Raw genomic sequence first — 23,240 nt, forward strand, 5'->3', positions numbered from 1 at the left:
ACTCGCTGCTGCTACAGCCATCAATAAAATCAACTACAGAGGCAGTGCAATCGCGAGATCTGCGATTGCACTGGAGGCCGTTTTCACTTTCAACTGTGACAAGCACTTGCGTGTCTTCAGAGCCAATTCAAAAATCACCGCCAAGCATCGCCGTTAGTTCACGCTCCTCCACCAATACATTCGTAAAGTAAAAGCCCCTTACAACTTGCTATCAAATTCAGTATTCATTCCTCAGCTGCATGAACAACAACAGACGATGGCTGAAATTCCACTTACAAATCCAGCATGGTTCAATAGAACAGGGTTACCTAACTTTCCTAGCACAAAAACTCGGCTGCTCTGCATTATGCCTGTAAATTTTCCATTTTTTTTTTTTCATACTGCAGACCTAAAACAGGTCCAAGCAGGGTGGTTAAACACAACAATATTACAATGCATTATTCAATCAAGTAAGGTGGTAAGACACAACAGTAATACAATGAGTCAAACAATTGAAACAGGCAACAACGAGTTATTCCAGTCTGTTATAGTTCGGGGAAAAAAAGAATACTTGAATACATCCGTCCGTGCAAAATAAGGTGTTAGTGAATTCGGATGATGGTGTCGAGTAAGCCTAGACGTTGTACTGAACAGATACGATGCAGGATTAATTGATAAGTCTCCATTAATAAGCATGGTAAGAAATCGAATTCTTAAGTGTTGCCTTCTCTGCTGAAGGACTTCGATGCCATTATCATGCATTATTCGTGAGGGGGAATCATAGCGAGAGAATTTAGAATATATGAATCGTACGGCTTTTTTCTGTACCCTTTCGAGACATTTAATATTTTGTTTAGTAAACGGGTCCCAAACAACACATGCATATTCAAGTTTAGGTCTAATTAATGAATAATAAGCAAGCAGTTTTACATTAGGTGGGGAATTTCTAAGTTTATGTCGCAAAAAGTATAATTTACGCAAGGCTGAAGAACAGATATTATCAATGTGTAAATTCCACGATAAATTGTTAGTAATTGTGACGCCCAAATACTTATATTTTGTTACTTCCTGCAAGGCCAACGAACCTAACGTGTAACTAAAGGTTAGTGGAGCTTTCTGACGAGTGAAGCGAAGAAAGACCGTCTTTTCAGCGTTAAGCCGCATTCCCCATGTTTTGCACCAATCAGTAATGCCAGCTAGAGAAGCATTTAAATCAGTTTGATCATTGGTTGAAGTGATTTCCCTAAAAAGCACACAGTCGTCAGCAAACAACCTAATTTGCACGCTGGGATGGATTGAAGTAGTAATATCATTTATATAGAGTAAAAAGAGCAGCGGCCCTAGGACACTTCCTTGAGGAACTCCCGAGGTGACCGGAAGACAGCCAGACTGTTGCTGATTAATTTCCACGAACTGGCGGCGATTTGTTAGGTAGTTTGTTATCCATGCGATTAATATTTCAGGGAGCTCAAAATGTCTAAGTTTTAGTATTAATTTGTCATGTGGAACTGTATCAAAGGCTTTGCTAAAATCAAGAAATACGGCGTCAATTTGACCATTATTATCGAGGCATGAGGCGAGTGAATGAATTACGGTGACAAGTTGTGTAACTGTTGAATAGCCTTTTCTAAATCCGTGTTGAAAATTAGACAGTATTGAATGTTTATCTAGAAATTCGTTAATCTGATTGCCAATAATATGTTCAATTAGTTTGCAACATGAGGATGTCAATGATATTGGCCGGTAATTTTCTAACAATGAACAGTCACCCTTCTTGAATACGGGTACAACTCTGGCTACCCTCCAGTCATCCGGTAATTTTCCAGCAAGCAACGAAGCATGAAATATAATAAGAAGGAACCTTGCAATAGTTTCAGCATAACGTTTCAAAAAAATGTTCGGAAGGTTGTCAGGACCGCAAGAAGATTTAGTTTTTAAGTTAACTAGCCCCTTACAACTTGCTATCAAATTCAGTATTCATTCCTCAGCTGCATGAACAACAACAGACGATGGCTGAAATTCCACTTACAAATCCAGCATGGTTCAATAGAACAGGGTTACCTAACTTTCCTAGCACAAAAACTCGGCTGCTCTGCATTATGCCTGTAAATTTTCCAATTTTGGCACCCATTAAAAGGAGTACTAAATTTTGCAACATGTACTTGGTCAATTATGTGACAATTACATGATAGAATTTGACTCAAGTCACATTCTATGTTGCCGTCACTGGATCTACCTGAAAGCTCAGTGCAGTATTGATTTGTCTGAAAGGCGTGAGAAAAGGAGTGCATTCAGATTTGCATGAACGAGCCCAGCTGCTCCGATATGCATGCTTTTCTACAGTTGCTGAATCTTATTATTTACTAGCTGCATTCTAAATACCACCATAAAATTTATTGTAATAAGTTCAGGTAATTAAATTTACTGCTACACTTGTGGATGTCCGTCGATCTAACATATCTGGTAAAGTGCAGCACCTGCCATTCTAATGGGATTCATAAAGGATTTAAAAAAAAATACAAGGACATGCACCTTGTGAGAACAATGTGAAGCCAGTTTCCTTCAGTAGGATTGGCCAGAGTGTATGGCTTCTGTAAGGGGAGAACCCCATTACTTCATCATGGTTACACAGTTGAAGTGCTGTAAGTCAATTTCGGCCATCTACTTATACCTTTTTAATACTAAATCACATTCTCTAAATGCATTTCCAAAAAAAATTTTTCTTAACTTCAAAGTCACTGAAATGTCACCAATTCTTAGTCTCACTGCTAAAATCTAGTGACAAGATGCTGAGTACTAGAGCCCGAAGTTGGATTCAGCGGAATGCCATTCACTGCAGTGAAAAGGCAGAGGTGATAAAGTGGGTCACTTTGTAGCCGCTTCATGAAATAAATGTGTGCATATCCATTATATAAAAAAGGCAAAAAACAGCAGGAAAAAAAGAAAGAAAGAATCTACAAGACAAGTCTCCTCACTTTCAAAATTGAATGAGATGTAATGGCAATAGATGAAGGAAGCCTAGGTTTGTTCTGATAGACATGCTTACACAAGCACCTGATATGTTTCCAGCATAATGTCCACCAAGATGACAGTTTGCAAAGTGTACTCTTCCATTCTAGCTCCAGAGCGATTCAGACAGAACCAAAGATAAATGCTAAAGTGCCTTGATACTACGATTCTACGCACAGGGTGGTGGCACATCTGGTTACATCACCATATTGTGTCCGAACAGAATATCGTGGCAAAACTTATTATTTTTAATAAGTTACAAGTAAACGCAAAGCACAATGTATGACCATTAAAGGGGCCCTGAACCACTTTTTATTGACGTAGAGAAAGGCATTTGAAGTGAAAATAGGCTATTTCAAAAATACTTTGCCGCAAAAAGTACTTCAATTCATTCAGCAGAAGCGGAGTTATTGGCAATCAAACAAGGCCTTGCGCTGCGAAGGCTACGGCGCTGTGGAACGTGCCCAAAATGTGCTGCCTTCTAAATTTTATCGTGGTGCGCAGTTCAAATTTCATCTTGGATGTTAACATAGACGCCATGACTTCTGCCTTTGGTGCCTACAACGCGCTAAGCATAAGCCAAACGTGATTGTCCTCAGTGAGCCGCAGTGTGCTTAGCCAGTGGACTCGTGGCTGCACCCCGTGGCAGCCACAGTATCTACGCCATGTAGCCAACCACAGCTTGGTGTCAACTATCAGCCAATAGCAGCCGTCTAAGGGAATGACGAAATAGTGCGTCTGATGACGAACTAGTGCATCTAGAAGAGAGTGAGGACAAGGCCTTTTGTTGAAAACAGAGTGTTTGAGAGAAAAGTGATTTCACGATCCACTTACGAGCTCCACGCACTGCATACGACAGCAAAGCTTGGCTGAGATGTTCACAGCAGCGTATGCTACCCGCGAACTATGTTATTTCAACAAGCCCAAGAGGTGGTTCAGGGCCCCTTTAAACATACACTGATAAAGGGACACCGTCATAGCAGACATCTAAGCTAAAGTATAAACCCATGCATTCAGCTTGTGAATATTTTCTGCCTGTAGTATAGTATTTACTGCCTGTATATGTCTAGTGCCTTAAATGTTTTGCTGAAAAACACATTCGCGCTACGCTCTGAAATGCAACAAGCTATACATGAGCAAAGAAATGTGAGAAGGAGCAGCATAGTGATACACTTCAAGAAAGAGAAAGTCTATAGGCAAAATATACAGCTGTCATTTAAGTAAAAGCACAGGAAGACAGCCTGGAAATAACTGAGATGTGGTTCAAGGCAGCTCACCGACACGTTGCCCTACCTGAAGCCACAGGAGGCCATGCACATCAACTTGAGAGAATTGACAAGACAAAGCCCAAGTTATATGCTTCTTGGAAACATAAAAAAAACATCAGTCCAAGTTTACACCTGCAGTGGTTTTACTTCAATATTCCATCCTCCTCGCTACATCTAATAGTTACAATTAGTGCAAGTATAAATGCTGAGTCACAAGACAAAACTCCCAGAAAGCATTTTCATAAAATTTGGATGCTCAGTGCAAGCAATTGTTGGAAGCGACAAATTTGGTTAGAGCAGGAATTAAATTAGGCTATCAAACTTGTCTATTCTCATGATACAAACAAAATCTTTGCAGAAATCGTATTGACAAACTGATTAACAACCACATTTTGTACGAATCTAGGGAAATTTTTTATCCATGTCAGGTGAAAACTGGCCTCGGAGGTTGACAGCACTGTTGCCTTGACATGAGTGCCTCAAGCTGTCAACATAATTCTGCTATATCTGTCACTTCGATGGAACTATTACAGTCCAGGAGCAGTGTACCTAGGTCACAAATGGAAGGTCATGAGTTTCATTTTTCGGTCATGAGTTTTGTTTGGATAAAAAGAATTTTTTCTGCTCAACTCAGTGACATTTTGATGACAAGCAAACCAGCAAACATTCTCAGTGCCGATCTCATTCATGATCTCATCAATGGCTTTCACCATTAAAAGCATGAGTTCAAGACAATGGTTGCAGTTGTTACAACTCTGATGCGTCTAATTTGTTGACCTCCCTTGGTTTCTCTTTTATTTTTCCTTATTCTTGTAGAGAAGGGCAACGTTGGTCCATTATCAAGCTGCTATTCAATCACAAACTTTAGCTGTCAGACAGCACGTCTAGTTTTGTTCTTACAGGTTCTACACTTCTCGAACTAATTTAGAATGACCTCACTATTAAGGTATGTTGCCTCACAAACCCATCTGCAGCAAACCTTTTTCGAATCCTTCAAGTATAAGAGGAGTTATACATAGTTATCAGACCAATCAGCAGCATTCTCTCTCCTTTCGTCTCCATTAGCATGCTGGAAGCTACACAGGGGAGAAGCACAAGAAGACAAAGCCCCACCCAAAAGCCGAGTGTCTCGGTGCCGAGAGGGCTTGTCGCGACACCGCATGGCAGCTGCAGTAGACTATGTTACACAGCATGCCACTGCTATATCGAAGACCACGTGCAGTACAAGAAGCTACGTGCGACTGCCATATGTAGACCGACAGTGCAAAGATGAAATAATTTTTCTGTCTTTTAGAGATTGCAGAAACATATATATTTCACTTATTCAACTCAAGATTAGCAATAGGAATACCGCTGAGAATGTTCTTGGGATTATCAAATCAGCCAACAGCAGATGGTGGGCATCGTTCCTTGTGATGATGCTGCATGACGACATTGCAGAGGCGAGAACAAGCAATTTCTCACTGTTTTTGATACAAGACTAAATTCCTTGCTGCATGCAGTGCAATAACATTTGGCTCACGTGTTCACAGGTGCCTCTTCTACAGACCAGGAACATTTTCTTACTATGTTAAAGAAGTGTTTCAGGACCCCTTTAATGTTTGTAATCTGTGCATGCTGGAGACACTCTTACAAACCTGCCAGTCACACAAGCCTGCCACACCTGCTTGTGTTACCTTGACCAACAGCCATGCTTTTACTATCAGCCTATGAAAAAAAAAAAAAAAGAAAAGAAGCTATCTGTGAGAACTACAGTGCCAGTGGTGATGGTGGATATGGCCACATGTTTTTGACTGAGTGACCAATTGGGAATGTTGGCCTTTCTGCACCAGTGCCAATAGCACATTACATCTTCTCCTCATGCTGGCCTTCTTAATTTTACATCATGCCTTGATGTACGCTGGTTTTCCCGACCTGAACTACATGCGCATGAGTTTTCAATGAATTCAAGGAGTACAAGTGTATTTGAGATTTCAAAAGCATTGCAGATCTTGTTTACTAACATCAAGAGTATTCAAGCTTGTAGGGTCTTTGGGTCTCACAGAAGTACCGACCATTGTGGGTTCAAGCATAGCAAGCCACAGGGCCACGTCAGTCGTCGTCTCTAGTGCCACTGCGCGCGAGCTCAGGCCACACGGGGCTACCGAGCGATGCGCGCAAGAACACAGTATTGCCCCGAGTTGATGGAAACCGTTTACTGCCTTAGGCGGCACCTGACACTGCACAAACGCCCAGTCCCAATGCAGCGGGGAACCCAAGGGGTCCCGCACCAAGCGTGAAAAATACAGTCAGGGGCTCCTGTAGCACATCACTGCAAGAGCACAGGCTCAAGCTGGGACAAGCCACTAGGAAAAGTCCCGGTGACTATGCTACTTGCTCTCGCGATAACCAATGGGCCAACTCGCGAGAGCTCGGGCAATCTCCTTCGGCTTGGGCGTGCGATAAGTGCGGCTCAGCATGGTACGATTTTGTGTGAGCACTCGGCACCCTTTCTTCGGCTTAGTGTCCAGAAAGGATCAACACAAGGTACAACCTCCCCAAACGGGCAAAGGCACCATGCACAAGCTCAAGTCCTAGTCACAAAAGTGCCGGCGGAAGGGAGGAAGCGTGTACGTACTCAGCGCAGTCCCAAGGAAGAAGAGGCACGCTACCGCCCTGAGAGTAGCTACCAGCAGCTGATGTGACGTCGTAGCACCGCCCTCATCACAAACCATCAAGAGTGGAGCGCCACCGTTGACAACCGGTTTGAAGCGTGGAGAAGGTGAGGTGTAGGGATGACAGAACAGGTGAATGCGCCCGCGCAATGGCGCCAGTGAATTCATCCTTAATCCCCACAAGGTTTTCAAGGATATGTACAAACTTTATATGCGTGATAGAGGGATCATCCAGTTGTACCACAAAAATTCTGAGATGAGACTATAACAGATGCCTGTCCTACTGTCCTATGTCAAAAACAACCAACACCTATTTTTTTTTCAGGCATCAACAAAAGTATAATTACTGCAAAATGCGTTTTTTATTTGGGTACAAAATCTGGCACAGCAAGGCTTAGGCTCCAGAATATGATGTTCTATGTCTCGTTGCTCCATATGCACGTGCCTGCCAGAAAAAGCAAGTGTTATACGAATAGTCTGAGAGACCTAGAGTGCCCAAAGGGTGACAATGTGGGAAAAAGACATGCCATGATATGTGAAGCTGAGCCATTGAGACGTCGTATGCCATTAAGAGCATCGGAATTTCAAGAACACGTTATTATTATTCTTTTATTACTTGCTGCTTAAGTCAGCCTAGCTTAGTCACTTTTCATATAAGACCCAATTTATTGCGAATTTTTGCAAATTTCCACAAATCCTCAAAACCACCTTGCTGTAATGACCTCCTTAGAAGCCACAAACAGGTTCTTGAGACATAAATATTAACATGGAGTAAGAAGTGCAGGATGCTTACTCTGAGGTGGCAGTTGGGAAAAAAGTGCTGATGGCCCAACTTCTCCCCTTCTGAATTCAGCTGTGCAAAGAACCAGTTGGTGAACTCCGTGCCCAGCTTCTCCTGGAAGCTGGCCTCCGATGTCTTGCCATCCTTTTCGGTGCTGTTTGATGGAAACTGGCCAGACTTGAGTGCCTGCATTTACCAGTGTTCCCTTTGGAGTGGTGCCCCCACAATGCAATGGGGTATTTTTTTACTAGCTATTGAATCCTAGCAGTGTTGACTATAAAGTGAATTTTCATTAAATAATGGAGGCAAACGTTAACACATCACACAGTCTGACTATGCATCTAATGAAAGCAACAATGCAGCAAAAAATAATTCGAGGTCACACTTGGCTGCACAAGCTATTAAAGAACTTTGACTAAGCATAGCCAAGAGTGTGGATCTATTCCTTTCTTTGACGAACTGTCATATAGCTCAGGAGTCACAACCAAAGCATGAGGGAAATCATTGAGGAGTATCATATCAACAATGAAGCAGATCTTTGTGTAAGCCAACCAGGTATTTAGTCAAAGAAGGAAATATTGTTTCTAGATGTATGATAGCTTGACACTGTGGCGGCTTGTCCGTTTTTGTTGATACTTTGCATGTTTATCGCCACTAAGTTAGGTGTCCACCCTATACGTAGCCTCCTTTCTCTCATAAAAATTCAGCTGATGGTACTGGCTTGTCTTTTCCTTCTTCCCATTCAATCTTTTCATGTTGTTTCGAGAAAGAACTAAGCCTAACTTGCTTACCTTTCAGTTCTACCGGGTCCTAAAAGGCATGGTATGCTCCTCCAGTGAAGGAAAAACTACATTCCCATGTCTCAAGATGTGACAACCACGCGGTAATCTCTTGGTTAAGTTCTAGTAGCACGACTGTAACCTGTTTTAACAAAATTCATTAAAGCATACCTGCCAACCTGTGAACTTGAAAAGAAGAAAAATTCTGTGGATATAACACCAGAATGGAGGATTAGCACACATCTTTATTTATAAGTTTTTCTAGAGCACACACCATTTGTGTGGTACAATAATACCTTATTAATGGTGATTTACCTTTAGAAGCGGCACACAAGCAGCTTAAAACCAGTGTATTGAATCGAAACTGAACTGAACGCCAAAAACTGGAAAAGTTCTTCTATTTTTGCTCAAACCGGAACTCAACCAAGACATTACTATTTTTTACCACTCTATAGTGACACCAAAAATAACAAAATGGTTTTTGGTTAAGGTCGGCCACCTTCTCTGGAGCTTTTCATCCATGAATTGCCTGCACTTGCGGCTCAACTATGCTACCACACTGGTAAATGCATCCTATATTCCTGTGATTTTACAAGTACCAGCAGCGTTAGTATGCTTTTCCACATATCATGTGAGGGGGCACACTAGATGTTGCATTACCATGACAATATTTGGATCGAATCCGACGTGCAGACTCATCAGACTGTGATGCGTGCAAAGTACTTGAGGCAGCAGAGAACATATGCTTGAGTGTCTTTTCAAAGTGAGCCTAATCCATCAGAAGTGAAATGGAGAAAAACGCAAATATTTCGTAGATAATCTGCTTAATGTCAATGGCACATAATTTTTCTTGGATTCATAGGCAGCAATGAAATATGTAACTGGGACTTGTAAAATAAATCTACCCTACGTAGCTTAGCTACAATTTCGATTTGGCTTTTTGTTGTGTCACAACCAATTGTGAATGGATATATTTAATTGAGGCCCTTTGAATTATCTTGAATGTCTGCTTTTGTCTCACCTTTGTTGTGTCTGTGCATGAGAAGTTGTGTGAGTATATATGGACAGCCACAAGCACAATGCAAAACATGTTTCTGCAAGGGCCCCTTATTTCTTGTTCTTGAGGCATATCTTGTCGCACCCTGCCAAGATTCGAAGATATTGTTACGGGGATGTTGTGAGTATACAAAAACTATACTTACAATATATATACCGGATGAGTCAGAATAGCTAAGATGGCTGACCACCAACAACACACAGCAGCCAGCGTCTCCGATCTTCTTCTTCCTCCCTCTTCTCTCATCCTTCCGTAACAGGACCCCCGGGTGGCGAAGCGTTGTTTTGGCGCATGGCAGGCAACAAACTGCGAGCGAAGTATGGCTTCAGCCACAAGACGAGGATGTATGGATGAGTAAGTATGGCTTCAACCACAACTCGAGACAAGAACGAGCGGCCACGGTCTGTAGGTAACTGTCGAGGTGCACCGTGCTGGAGAATGTCGTGAAGGAGAAAATCGGCGACGTCAGTTGCGCAACTAGTCGGCAACGCCACTGTTATTGCGTAATCAGCAGTGACGGCGATTCACTTGTTCCCTCTAATCGTTGTCGGAAAAGGACCAAGCAGGTCAAGGCCTACGCCAAAGAACGATTCAGAGGGGACTTCAATGGGATGAAGTTGTCCGACAGGTGCCAGAGGTGGTTTCTTCCGGCGCTGACACAATTCGCAAGCTGCAACATAACAACGCACAGAGCGGTAGAGACCCGACCAGAAAAACTGGCGTCGTATGCGGTCGTATGTACGCAAAACTCCAAGGTGTCCTGCCGTCGCATCGTGAAGTTGTACGACAACGACGGGTTGCAGATGATGAGGAAGGACAAGCAGCAACTCAGGGCCGTCAGGGTTGATATTGCGACTGTAGAGGATGCCGTCATGCAGCACGAACATGCGGCACGTGCCGTCGGTGCTGCCAGATTGCACTCCGGCGATGATGGACTCTAAGGATGCCTCGCGTTGTTGTTTAGCGTGCATATCGGTCATATCAGTCAAAGTCATCACGCAGATCACCGAATCATGCACAACAGGATCGGGAGGATCCACGGGGTGACGCGAGAGGCAGTCAGCATCCTTGAGGAGGCGTCCAGTCGTGTAATGGACACTAAATGAAAATTCCTGGAGCCGCAAATTCCAACGAACAAGCCGGCCAGTCGGGTCCCAAAGGGAAGACAGCCAGCAGAGTGCATGGTGGTCTGTGGCGACCAAAAACGTGTCGCCGTACAAATACGACCGGAACTTGGCAACAGCCCAAACTAAAGACAAGCACTCCTGCCCGGTGACGGAGTAATTTCTCTCGGCAGGTGACAGCAGGCGGTTGGCGTAAGCTATCACGCACTCAGTACCATCTTGGTGTTGGGTGAGAACAGCACCAATTCCATAGCCGCTTGCATCAGTGTGGACTTCGGTCGGTGCAGACGGATGAAAGTGAGCAAGTATAGGAGGAGTGGTCAGAAACCCGATGAGAGCGGCGAACACATGAGCCTGCTCCGGGCACCATGAGAATGGCGTGTTCTTCTTTAGAAGATCTGTCAAAGGTGGAGCAACGTCAGCGAAGTTTTTGACGAAACGGCAAAAGTAAGAACACAGGCAAATGAAGCAGTGCACGTAAGAGGCAGAACGTGGCACAGAGAAACTGCGTACGGCGCACACTTTTTCCGGATCTGGTCGGACACGGGATGCGTCAATGAGGTGTCCCAACACGGTGATCTGACGGTGCCCGAATTGACACTTAGTGGAGTTCACTTGAAGGCCGGCTTTTCGGAAGACCGCAAGAATTGCAGCAAGTCAGGTAAGATGGCTGCCGAACGTGGGACAAAAAACAATAATGTCGTCAAGGTAACAAAGACAGGTGGTACATTTGTAGCCCTGCAGAAGAGAGTCCATCATACGTTCAAATGTCGCAGGAGCACTGCATAGGCCAAAGAGCATGACTTTGAACTGATATAAGCCATCCGCCGTGATAAAGGCCGTCTTCTCACGGACCATTTCATCAACTGAAATCTGCCAATAGCCGGATCGAAGATCGATGGACGGGAAGTATTTAGCTCCATGCAAGCAGTCCAAGGTGTCAACGATGCGTGGTAGTGGGTAGACATCTTTTCGCTTGATCTTATTTAAGTGGCAATAATCGACGCAAAAACGCCAGGTACCATCTTTCTTTATCACAAGGACGACAGGCGAAGCCCAAGGGCTGGCTGATGGCTCGACGACCGCTTTGTGAAGCATTTTGTCCACTTCTAATTGGATGACTTGACATTCAGCATGTGATACACGATAGGGACGCCGACGAATAGGATTTGTATCTCCAGTGTTTATACGGTGGTGAACAACAGATGTTTGGCCTAATGGTCTGCCACTGAAATCAAAGATGTCACTGTATGATTCAAGCAGGAGTCGTATGTCCGTGACCTGTGCGAAGGTGAAGTCAGGTGCAATCATTTTCGCTAAGTCATCCGTTAAGGAATCAGAGCTGTCAGCTGCAATTGGCACTAAGAAGCCACTCTCGGCATTCAGACTCTCAATGTCAAATTCGCAACCACTAGAAAAGCTGGCCAAGAACATGCCGGCCAGAAGCACTTGAGTGCACAGGCTGAAATTAAGAAGCGGTAGAAGGACGTCGTTATTTGTAACCGTGACCAACGTATGCGAAATAGCAACATTCCAGTTCAAAAGCACGTCGATGATGGTGTGAAGCACATATTCACTGTCAGGAACCTGTGGCTGGGCGGTCAAAGTGACCTAAGTAACTGGTTCGGGTGACAGACGCAGATCTTGAAGCGAGCACAAGAGCTGTGGGGCGGTACTCGGAGCATCGGCGAGTTGAGGCAGTTCTAACTGAAGAACGCCGGTCACGCAGTCGATGAGAGCAGAATGAGTGGATAAAAAGTCCAATCCAATGATAACGTCGTGAGGGCAGCTGTCGATCACAGCAAAGAGAACAGAAGTAGGGCGGCCGGCTATAATTAAACGCGCAGTACACATTCCAAGAACAACCAGCATGTCGCCGTCGGGCACACGAAGCACTCGGGCAGCTGCTGGGGTGAGAACCTTCTTTAAAGGTCTACGTAGGCTAGCAGTCGACGAATGCTTGGACAGGTACGCCGTCTATTTTGACGTCAATTATACTTCTCCTAGTGGGCACAGACAGAGGATTTGCTGCAGTAGTCAGCAATGCAGCACCACCTCCGAGGGCTGCATTTCCTAGTTTTCCGAAAGGGTGTGGCCAAACGCCACAGGGGACTAAAAGCGACATGGCTGCGGCGAACGGGAAGATGGGCGACGTGCTTACGGTGAACGAGACTGGTGTCCATGCGGCGATGGTGAGCGGCTGTACAAAGTGTTCCGAGCAGAGTTGACGGCTCTGTTAGACTCGGCGATGGGCGAAACATTGCGGGTGTCCATCAAAACGGCTCAGGCTGGTCGGTGTGCGAGGTGTTGTGGCCACGAGTTGCGACAGTATCGGGCGACATGACCAATGCGGCGATAGGTGAAACATATCGGTTGGTCGTCCGCAGTTCTCCACTCAGTCGGGTTGCGATAATGTGGAGAGAAGCGTCGGGGTGGAGTGAAAATAGTAGAAGGGCATTCGTTAGCTCTGGGATTGGCGACAGCACACACAGACTGTAGACCAATGTTTTCAAGTTCCTGGCGAACGATGGCTTGTACGAGGGGAACTGAAAATGTGGTAGCATCAGGGCTACGCGAACAGAAAGCTGCGGGCACCATCGCATCCAGTTGACGTCTAACGATTTGCACCACGTCCTCTGATGACGACGCATGCTGCTGTGCAGGTTGATCTTCACACGTCGACGTTGCGGCAGTATTGGGAAGTCTGGCGAATGGTTGCAAGAGGCGTCGGCTTTTGGAATGCTCGAATTGTCGACACTCTTTAATGATTGCGTCAACTGTAGAGCACCTCTTGCACATGATCAGATTAAATGCATCGTCAGCAATGGCCTTAAGCATGTGGCCGACCTTCTTAGCTTCTGTCATGTTGTGATTGGTTTTACGACAAAGTGCCAGCACGTCCTGGATGTACAAGACATAGGACTCCGTGGGGGATTGGGCACGGGAGGCCAGTTCCTGCTTTGCGGCAATTTTACGGCTGGCTGGTTTGCCAAACGACTCTGTCAATTTCTCTTTGCATTGGTCCCAGCTGGTTACCTCCTCTTCGTGGTTTTCGTACCACACCTTTGCCGTGCCTCTTAGGTAGAACAACAGGTTAGCTAGCATAAGCGTAGGGTCCCATCTGTTGATTCCACTCACGCGTTCGTTCATGGCCATCTACTCTTCAACTTCGGCGCCATCGGTCCCGCAGAAAGTTCCAGGATCCTTGGGTTGTACAACGACAACCAAAGGTGACAGCGACGTAGCTGGCGACGGTGACATTGGAGGCGGCAACGACGCTGATCCTGAGTGCTCACCGTCGGTCATGGTGCGAACGGTGATACAACTTCCACTTCAGAGCTCCGTTTCCAGCCGTGGTACCCCGCACCTCTCACCAATATGTTACGGGGATGTTGCGAGTATATAAAAACTATATTTACAATATATATACAGGATGAGTCAGAATAGCTAAGATGGCTGACCACCAACAACACGCAGGAGCCAGTGTCTCCAATCTTCTTCTTCTCTCTTCTCTCATCCTTCCGTAACACTATGTCTCATTTTTGCTAGGCCTCCAGGGCTTTACCCCCCGAGTTTCACAAGCCATTAAATTGAAGTTCTGTCGTTCTGTCATAATACTCAGTTTAACAAATTTCGTTCCAGTTTTTCACTGACACCTTTAATACAAACATGCATTTCAATGCTCCTTTTGTTTAGTCACACTTCGGCAGAGGTGCACCTTTTAGAGTTCTCCTTGATGGACGTACACTCGTCCACAAAATATGGCAGGGCACATGAGAGTATGGCCGCACACAACAGAGTGATAGCGCAGCCACGCGTTGAAGCAAACCTGTGTTTGCGCAACATTGGAGTGCGTAACTTCGCATCATCTGCTGTATTAAATGGTACAGGCCCACCAAGCCTGCATTACTGAAATGAAATTAGGTTTGCTTTCAGTAGCATGTTCCTTTCGTGGTAAGCCAGCTTTGCGTTTGTGTGCCAGATGCAAAAAGAACAGTTTCACCATATCGAGACCCATAGACCGTGTCACAAATTCAATCGGCAACAATTTAGTAGACGACATGAAGCCCTGCTTCAAGCCACCACTATGCAGATTTACTTCGATGTGCAGCTAGGGACCATAGCGCGGCCATGCTGGCCACAACAGTGCACTGGGTAGCATGGCCATGCCCGCTCGAGTGCCCCTCAATATTTTGTTGTCAAGTGCACCTTCGAAGGACGCTGTCTTACCTGCCAATTGGTCGCCAACTTCTTCATGGTCACTGTCATATGTAGCCGGGGGCCACTTTACCAGCAAAAACAAACAAAACTAGACAACATGCCCACGTGGTGCCTTTGGAGCGTTACAACAGGATAAGCAAATTTGGCTCAAATTGATTGGCAAAGACAAATTATTTGGCTCATTTTTTATAGAAAACACATTCTTCTAACATGTCCTTGCAGTTTAAATTGGCTAATCTTGATATACCTGATTGGAAACAAAGTGTATGACAGTGCAGTTTTGATTTAAAGCAATTTCAGCTTAGTTTCCATTTCTAGATTTGGCTTACTATGAAAATACACTTACTTGTTGCTTATCTCTAGTGTGAATGTTAACAGCAGGCATTGACCTCTTCACTAGCGCCAATGAACAATATGCCGGTCAGTGAAAAAATGTTACTGGGCCCTCAGCCAGACATACTATCAACAAAGTGAGCTGTAAACATCACGGCTCTCTTAATTAGTTAACACAGGCCTACATTCAAGCCACTGAATGGGGCCTCATTATTACTCCTCACTTCCTAATTTTTCTCCTCTTCTCCCTAAGCAGAGTAGCAGACCAGAGGACTCTCTGCATTTCCTCAATATAGCCTCTCCTTTCTCCCTCCTCCTCACTAAAGATTCGCTCCAAAGAGATTCTAACACTGGTGTTGGATCTGCATAATTATTTTGTAGCTATGTGCGGCCTGAAGAACAACACGCATAATCTTTCAGTGCAGCTAAGTGGCAGCGCCAAGTTTTCGTACAAAATAAATTTGTCCTGATTTCCTGTAATTTTTATGCGTCTATGCAAATGAACTTTAAGTGGTTTGAACCAGTTTGAACCGCCAATTTCTCACTTCGAAGCTCAACCGGAATGGAACCATTTTCAATGAACCAGAACGAAAAAGTTTCAGTTCAACACTCGGTTTAGAATGCTGGAGAATGATAAGGAACACATTGTTTTTAGATCAGAGTGGCCTTTTCAATTACTTTGCTGTTGCCAATTTGTGACAGGAGCTTGCCTGAACAAACTTGCTCAAAGCAAGTACCCCTCTGGTGTACGTTCAACATCAGAAGACTGCTAAGGGTATGGTTGGAGAACAGTGAGCTAAACTGTTTCGCGAATTATATTTTTCTTAAGACTTGATGCAACACTCTTAAATATCTTAGATTAGGAAAAATTTGTAAGCATTAAGGGAAATTCAGGAGTTGGCAGGTATGTTACAGGCAAATAGCGGCAAAAACAAGGTCATAATCATTCCAATTTGGCTTTAGCACACTTGCAGCGCAATTATATCTACTTTAGGTTGGTGGAGGGTCTTTGGTGGAAACTGAACAGCAAGTTTTGCAGAAGCATGCAATTTGCAGGATTTTTCTCGTTTTTAACTTCATAATTCAAGAAAGATTCACTTTCCTTGTTGCCAAAGTTGAAATAACCTTAGATGAAATTTTCTAGATGCACTGTCGTTCTCACTCAGCAGTGTTGCTGATAAAGAGTAAAGCACTTTATTTCCCTATAAAAGTACATTTATGTACACAGATGGTAGGTATCGTGAGAAAAGATCTGTGTGAGAGCAGCTTCACTAGGTCCACCTCTGTACATAAAAGGCTTCTACGGAGGGAGCCATAAGGAAAAAAAATGTCAATGTGGAATGCACTCAATGTGCGAGTGTGGCGCTGTGGTTATATCACACTATTAACTCAAACGTTTAGCATGAGTAGGCTACAGTGTGGTAGACAAGTTCCACCCTTCCCTATCTGCACAAAATTGTGACCCCCATATACAATAATATGGCGTCCCCATTCTCTGTTTGAATAAAAGCCACTCTCTTGACACTAGCCAGGATCTGGCCCTCCATACAGCCTGTCCTCTACCCTCTATCTATGTACCCTTATGCAGTAACACTTTTTCGATGATGAAATACACTAGGAAATCTACACATACAAACCCATGCACTTGATTCCATATACCAAACCGAACATGCATGCTTCCAAGTGATTTTGCTCAATTCCTATACCCAGCCCACAAGTCACAGCAACAACAGTGAGAACTGTAGCATGGGCAGTACAAAATGGTGCACACAAAGCTCAATGTTTTTATACCAAACAGCAGTAAGAGAAGAAGCCCAAAAGCATTATCATTGGAGCTGAAATTTACTTACATTATCTTCCTGCCAGTGCTGTAGGCATGCATTGATGAGATCAGACTTGGCCAGTGCAGGCGCCACAAAGACGCTTTCACTCCAAAGATAGCGAAACAGTAGTTCTCGCAGAATCTTTTTGCGCCGTAGAAGATCAGCTGGGTTCTGGGTACCACTAAGGATGGCTCTCTCGGCTTCTGCATCATGCACAAAGACAGTTGCTAATAAGCCTTGGGCCAGCAAGCCCTATGCTACACAGCAAAAGCATGGCATTGTTCAGTATAATAGCTTTCTTTTGATGATCTACGTGTCTGTGGAACTGAAAATAACAAGCAGGGTTTAAATCTGAATGTCTTGACTTGGGACACTGCAGAACTCGTAATTGTATTCATATGTGACTTCAGCAGCATTGTGGCTATGTACATAGGGGCTCTGGGACATTTAACAGGTAGCTTCTTGGTGCAGTAAATCCACATTTGCATTTTTTTTGCACTGACCCCCGTATTCAGAAATTAATCTTATCTTGAAGTCAACGCTCGACTTGATTTAAATGACACCTGTCGGGAACACTTCGATGGAAACGCAACGAGCATCCTGGGCGCAGTCATACTAAGCGTAATTTAGATCAAGCATGGGCTTCCAGTAAATATGCATTTGTGAATACAGGGGTGAGTGTCATTTCTATTTCAGCTACTTGTACTTCAGATGAGTATCTGTGAAGTACTGCGTGTACTACTAGTAGTGTGAAGTACTACTCAACTTTACGAAATACGGAATAACACGGCTTAGGCCAATGCACTTTGTTTGCGCACCGAGCGTGCGTCGCTGAAGGAAAGTGACATCCGTGAAGGTCGTTGGCTCGGTGCATAACAGATAGTCTGAAGAAGTAGACTTTTTTGAGTGCCCGGAAACCATGCGTGTTTTTTTCTTTGTTTAATTATGGGGTTCTACGTGCTAAAACCACGATATGATTATGAGGCAAGCCGTAGTGGGGGACTCCTGAAATTTGGACCACCCAGTGTTCTTCAACGCGCATCTAAATCTAAGTACAAAGGTGTTTTCGCATTTCGCCCCCATCGAAATGCGGCCGCCGTGGACGGGATTCGATCCCGCCACTTCGTGCTTAGCAGCCCAACACCATAGCCACTAAGGAACCACGGCTGATGGAAACCGTGCGTTGCAGTGAACACAGCGTTGCGTTAACACCATGTTAAAGAGTTATGTTGACACATAACGTCAGATATATGCACTGTTTACAGGAGAGCACACTGCTAAGTAACTATTTCTGAATGTAACTTCTTGCACAATAATGAAGCGCGCCTAAAGCACAAGCAAGCTTGTGGACGAACGCACCGAAAGTGCTAAGATTTCGTGAGACGTCATGATAATAAAACAGCCAGGAACACAGCAAATCATATAAGTACAACATCTGTTCAACCACTGCACAGTCTCTCCCATAGGATCAAAAGATTTCGCACAGCTATGCTTTCATATGTGAAAGAGCGCCGTATCCCTTCGTGGGGTACAAACCTGCAACGGGATACAATACCATGCACGAGCAAAGAGTTTAGGCATAAAAGAACCTAATATGCGAGCACTATACGCGAGAAAGTATTATTTCCGTGCCAACAAATACATTTCACCTGATCTTTCTGTAAGCTTGATTTGTTTGCAAGTGACAGTCTGGGCCAGTGCGATCACGTCCGCGAGTTCCAAAGCGCCGATGATCTTACTCAGACCTTGTTGCTCTCTTTCTGTGAGCATTTTTGGGCTTTATGTTATTTCGGCACTATTCATCGCATGTTTTTCACAATTTTGGGTTCACAAGTTAAAAATAAAAATAAAACAGTATTACGGGGGTAACAACTGAACGAATACGCATTCGGGTCGACTTGACTTGGCTACAATTTGTATTATATGTAAACGAGTGCGCGCAAAATAAGCATTAAAAGAGGGCGTTAGTGACACAAACATAAAATATCATAAGTATACAAATATAAAGTTTCAATATTTCTAAATACAATTTTTAACAATAATATATGTAATATTTAAATAAAGAAAGGCATCGTTTGTTGTACTCACGTTAACGTTTGTTACAGTTTCGGTTTCAGTTCGGAAGTCAAATCTGGGCATTGCATGACGAAAATGCGTATATACAGTAGACTGAAGCTGTAATATTTTGCAGTAATGATTGTTTATTGAAGTAGACAGTTTTGAATGATGACAATTCATGCACACATCGCCCCGGTCGCAAATGAGCCCACGAACGTGCAACGGGGTTCATGTCTCCGCAGCTGTACATGTACCTATGGCTGTACCAAGCTGCACTCAGTGACAGGCTTAAAGGCGCTCACGCGCGAGTGTTCTAATGTGTCTGCTTTGACTAGTACGTCACCAAGAGCAGACTCACTCGTGAAGAAATAAATTACAATTACAACGTAGAAGAGCTTCTTGTTGGACTACTTGGTATCGCTGTCGATCGGCATGCATGGCTTTTAACCCCACAATTGAAAGAAAGGGCAGAAGAGAAATATCACGCGTTGCAACCAACCGAAGTTTATTCATGTTACAAGAGTGCATTTTATAGTGGGTCACAAATGATAGACCATGAGGTGCATCACAGGGGCAGATAAATTTGCAGCAAACTTGCACTAATGTGATTATCGCTGTATTCTGATGAATCTTAAAGCTAAGATTCATCAGAATACAGCGAATTTAATGCATGCTGAAATGCCATATATATAAAATGAGAGCATGCTTTTAATTTGAGGACTCTTATAGCTAAAGGGTGTACCGAGTTTTGCATACGTACTATACTGCAGGCTACTGACCCAGCATCAGCATTATAAATTTGGTATTGTTTTTCTTTTTTCAGAGTCTGAGGATGACCTGAAAAGAAAGATGAAAAGTGGGCGTGTTAGAGTTTGAAGAATCCTCAGCAGCAGTGACAGTGAGGAATGCGACAAGGACGTCGCGATGAGGTAAGCATATTTTTTTCGTATAGTGGTGATATTTCTTTTGTGCTTGCGAATGAAGAGTGACGTAATATCTGTGTGATATGCTATTTGCTTCTCTTTACAGACACAAAAAAAAAAACGGGAAGGGCCCAGCAATAAATTGTTGGAGATACTTGCTGCAAAAAAGAACAAGCTCACAGAAAAAGACTGCACAAAGCAACAAACTCAACTTTGAGCAGCTCAAGAAGAAGTAGCCCGCCTTAGCTCAACAGTTAAGAAACAAGAAGAACTTAAAGAGCTCCGAGCTCTAAATAGAGAGCTGCAGCGAAAGCTGCTGGATTCATTGGACTGCAAGCAAGGTAAAGAGCTTTTCTTTGGCGTGTGTGAAGAACACAGTAGAAGGAGCAGTGATTAGGTTTTGCAAGCCAGTATACTCGATGAATAAAAAATAACCATTGTTTTGATGCTTTTTTTCATATTTCACTTCGTGCAGCCAATTCACAGGAACCACAGCTAGCATTGCCAGCAGCACAGGCACCACCGCACAGAAGACTGTCGCCAGAGAAAGCACAGGCACCTCAGCTGCCTGATACAGTATGCAACTTGTCATTTATGAGTTCGGGAAGAAGGGTTTATTCCTATTCGTTCCCTTCAACAAGTGTATAGCTGGTATATTCAGTTTTTGTTGGGTTTTCTTTAAATTTGTGATTTGTATTCTTTTACAGACTGACATTGGTAGCGGGCTTGAAATAGCAAGCTTTGCTTGGAGGCGGATACAAACCAACACAAAAGACTCTATGTTTGTTAAAGACCTTTTGACAGCGGTGTGGAGTCCAGCAGAGCTGCTTGGGCGGTCTCTGCAAGGTAACTGCAAGTTAAGAAATTTCCTATGGCTATTTTTAATCTATTCTCTAATTATCTTTGCATTCTTCTTTGTTCTTACACTTTGCAGGAAAGCACTGTCCACGCTTTCCTGACCACCCGAGAAAAGAGCCGCTTCACTATGAAAATAAGTGTCGGTGATACGCGGTGAGTGAAGAACGGATAAGTCATCACGTCTAATACTTCAAATTGTTATTAACTGGGTTCGGCTAGTGAAACTTTACATTTCCTGCTTATTGTGTGTGTATTTTTACTTTTGTTCCACATAATGCTACAAGGAGCGGCTTCAAAAAAAAAAAAAAAGGACTGGTGGCCGAAATGATGCCTGGTGCATTAAAACAAATGAATCGCTTCATTGTAGAAAAGATAAGCGACATTGAGAGGATGGCCAAAAGGTTTGAAAGCTGGCTAACTGCACGGTAACATTTCAGGCCAGAGAGATGAAGGTGTAGAAAAATTATTTTGCCTGTGCATGCAGTGTCCACGGTACTATATATATGCATGCCAGTACTCGGATCATATATAATTGCCCACGAATATTGTCTGCAATTACCTTCTTGGTATTTAGAGACCAGCTAGCTTTTAGTAAATTGTCAGCACATCTGTCATTAGAGAGCTTTTGCCATATTCTCCATGCGCTACAATTTATAGTGTCTGCATATTCATTTTGCCTTTTATTCCTACACTGTTTCGATCAGAGCAACCAAGGAGCTGCCACAAGAGAGACCATGAGAATCGATCAGCAGCTGAGCCTATCTGCAGTAGGATTTATTTGTTTAATAAAATTTTACTACTTCATTTGCTTTGTGTATTCCATAAATTTCGTGTTTTGTTTGTAGCCAATTGGTATTGACTGTATTGCCCATTGGTGCAATTGGTCATTCCAATCAATTGGTTCAGAACAGTTGGTGCCCATTGGGTACGATTGGTCACTCGCAGAAAAGCCAATTGGTCACATTCCAGTTGGTCCAATTGGTCCAACTGTGTACTAATTTACGATTGGAAATTTTCCAATTGGTACCAATTGTTCTTTCTTTACTGGGATATGTTTGCATCTTAGCTGCAAACAACCTGGTGTGCAGGCCAAAAAAGGTATTTAGTGAGCCAACGTACGCCATTGTCCACTCTCGTAGGAGCGTGTGCCGGCGGCGTCATGGACGACGAACGTGAAGAGGCCACTCGCATATGTGGGAGCTGTTATGAAATTTACCTAGTAATCTATAACTCGAAGCGCTCACACATCTCGTGTACATTTATGTTTACTGAGGCAAGCGTGATTGCGCGCACCTATCTCTTGCTTTTGCGCGCACGGTGCGCGGCCGTGAGGTAAGATTTCGATTTGCGCTGATTGCCGTGCATGATACACGGCAACGCTTCGCCATAGAGTTACTGTACATGCAACCTTTGGTAGCACATACAGTAACTCTACTTCGCCCTAGCTTTGAGCGTCTAATTAAATTGGCGGCGCATATAATGTTTTGATGTTGGTTATTAAGTTCGCATGAGGAGGAGTAGATTTTAATGGAGAGAAAGGAGGAGAGGTCGGCCTGGAGAGCGTGTCTCTAGCCTGCTACTCCTCACTGGGGAATGGGGAAGTGGGAAATACAGGGAAAGGTAGGTGGCGGATGATTATGATATGGTACAATGAGATACTATATACACGTTGTCCAATATGCGGATGCGCACTGGAGACGCAATACACTAAGAGTAATCTTGTCCATACAAAAAGTAATCTTGCCACAAAAAGTTTTTGCGCAAACACAGTTCGCATGATCTTTAATAAAGGTAGCCATACGCACTCTTGGCGCAATAACAATAAGAGCTTTAGAATAAGGGCCCCAAAGAGCTTTGCGGCTGCTAGCGTTAGGGCACGCAGGAGCGAAAAGTTTTAGAATAAGGCTATGCGTTTGCGGATAGCGCCTTGCGCTGACAGCGCCACTACGGCGTCAATGAAAAGCTATTAGAAATAATTAAATAAAATATACCATTTTATGATAAGAATGGTAATTTTGACTTTCGTGTATTCGGGTTTAATTACAATTTAGAGGTTATTTTGTAAGCAGCAAACAATTAGTTGCGCTTAGGTTTGAGTAACCAACTTTACGTGCCTTTACCAGCAAGCTAAGCTGTGTTAGGCCTACGAGCCATAATATCCACAATCGAATTCGGAATCAGCGGCGTCCAATGATCTAATGAATCAATCTTCATAACACACGGGAAGCGATAACCGCAGTCACTTCTCCTAGCTTGCGAACTTCACACGTTACCACGAATCGAACCCAGTTTGGTGTTAGGTTGGAGCCGTCGCTAGCCACCCTACAGTCGCTTCGATGGGTGCTGCCATGTTTGTTTACGCAAATCTTTTGG

The 23,240-nt window shown here is 43.8% G+C and overlaps 2 protein-coding genes across 3 annotated transcripts in view; one reads left to right on the forward strand and one right to left on the reverse strand.

Annotated features, from left to right (window-relative positions):
- The window catches only part of LOC142571914 (uncharacterized protein C3orf38 homolog), a 32,539-nt gene extending 13,608 nt beyond the window's left edge, over positions 1-18,931 (reverse strand). The window contains exons 1-3 of the mRNA XM_075680624.1: positions 18,678-18,931; positions 17,056-17,231; positions 7,704-7,877 (exon numbers count right to left, since the gene is read on the reverse strand). Of these exons, the coding sequence (XP_075536739.1) occupies positions 7,704-7,877; positions 17,056-17,231; positions 18,678-18,798 (471 nt within the window). The 5' untranslated portion in view covers positions 18,799-18,931. The remainder of the gene's footprint in view (positions 1-7,703; positions 7,878-17,055; positions 17,232-18,677) is intronic.
- LOC142571905 (uncharacterized) overlaps positions 1-20,015 on the forward strand; it is a 53,973-nt gene extending 33,958 nt beyond the window's left edge. The window contains exon 7 of one of the 2 annotated variants that reach the window (XM_075680601.1): positions 19,910-20,015. In XM_075680601.1, the coding sequence (XP_075536716.1) occupies positions 19,910-19,916 (7 nt within the window). In that variant the 3' untranslated portion in view covers positions 19,917-20,015. Of the gene's footprint in view, positions 1-8,489; positions 8,622-19,909 lie in introns of those variants that run through there. The other variant, XM_075680600.1, reaches the window with a different exon arrangement.
- Positions 20,016-23,240: the final 3,225 nt, after the last annotated feature.

This window comes from Dermacentor variabilis, chromosome 2 (genome assembly GCF_050947875.1).
Source record: "Dermacentor variabilis isolate Ectoservices chromosome 2, ASM5094787v1, whole genome shotgun sequence".
Classification (NCBI taxonomy): Eukaryota; Metazoa; Arthropoda; class Arachnida; order Ixodida; family Ixodidae; genus Dermacentor; species Dermacentor variabilis.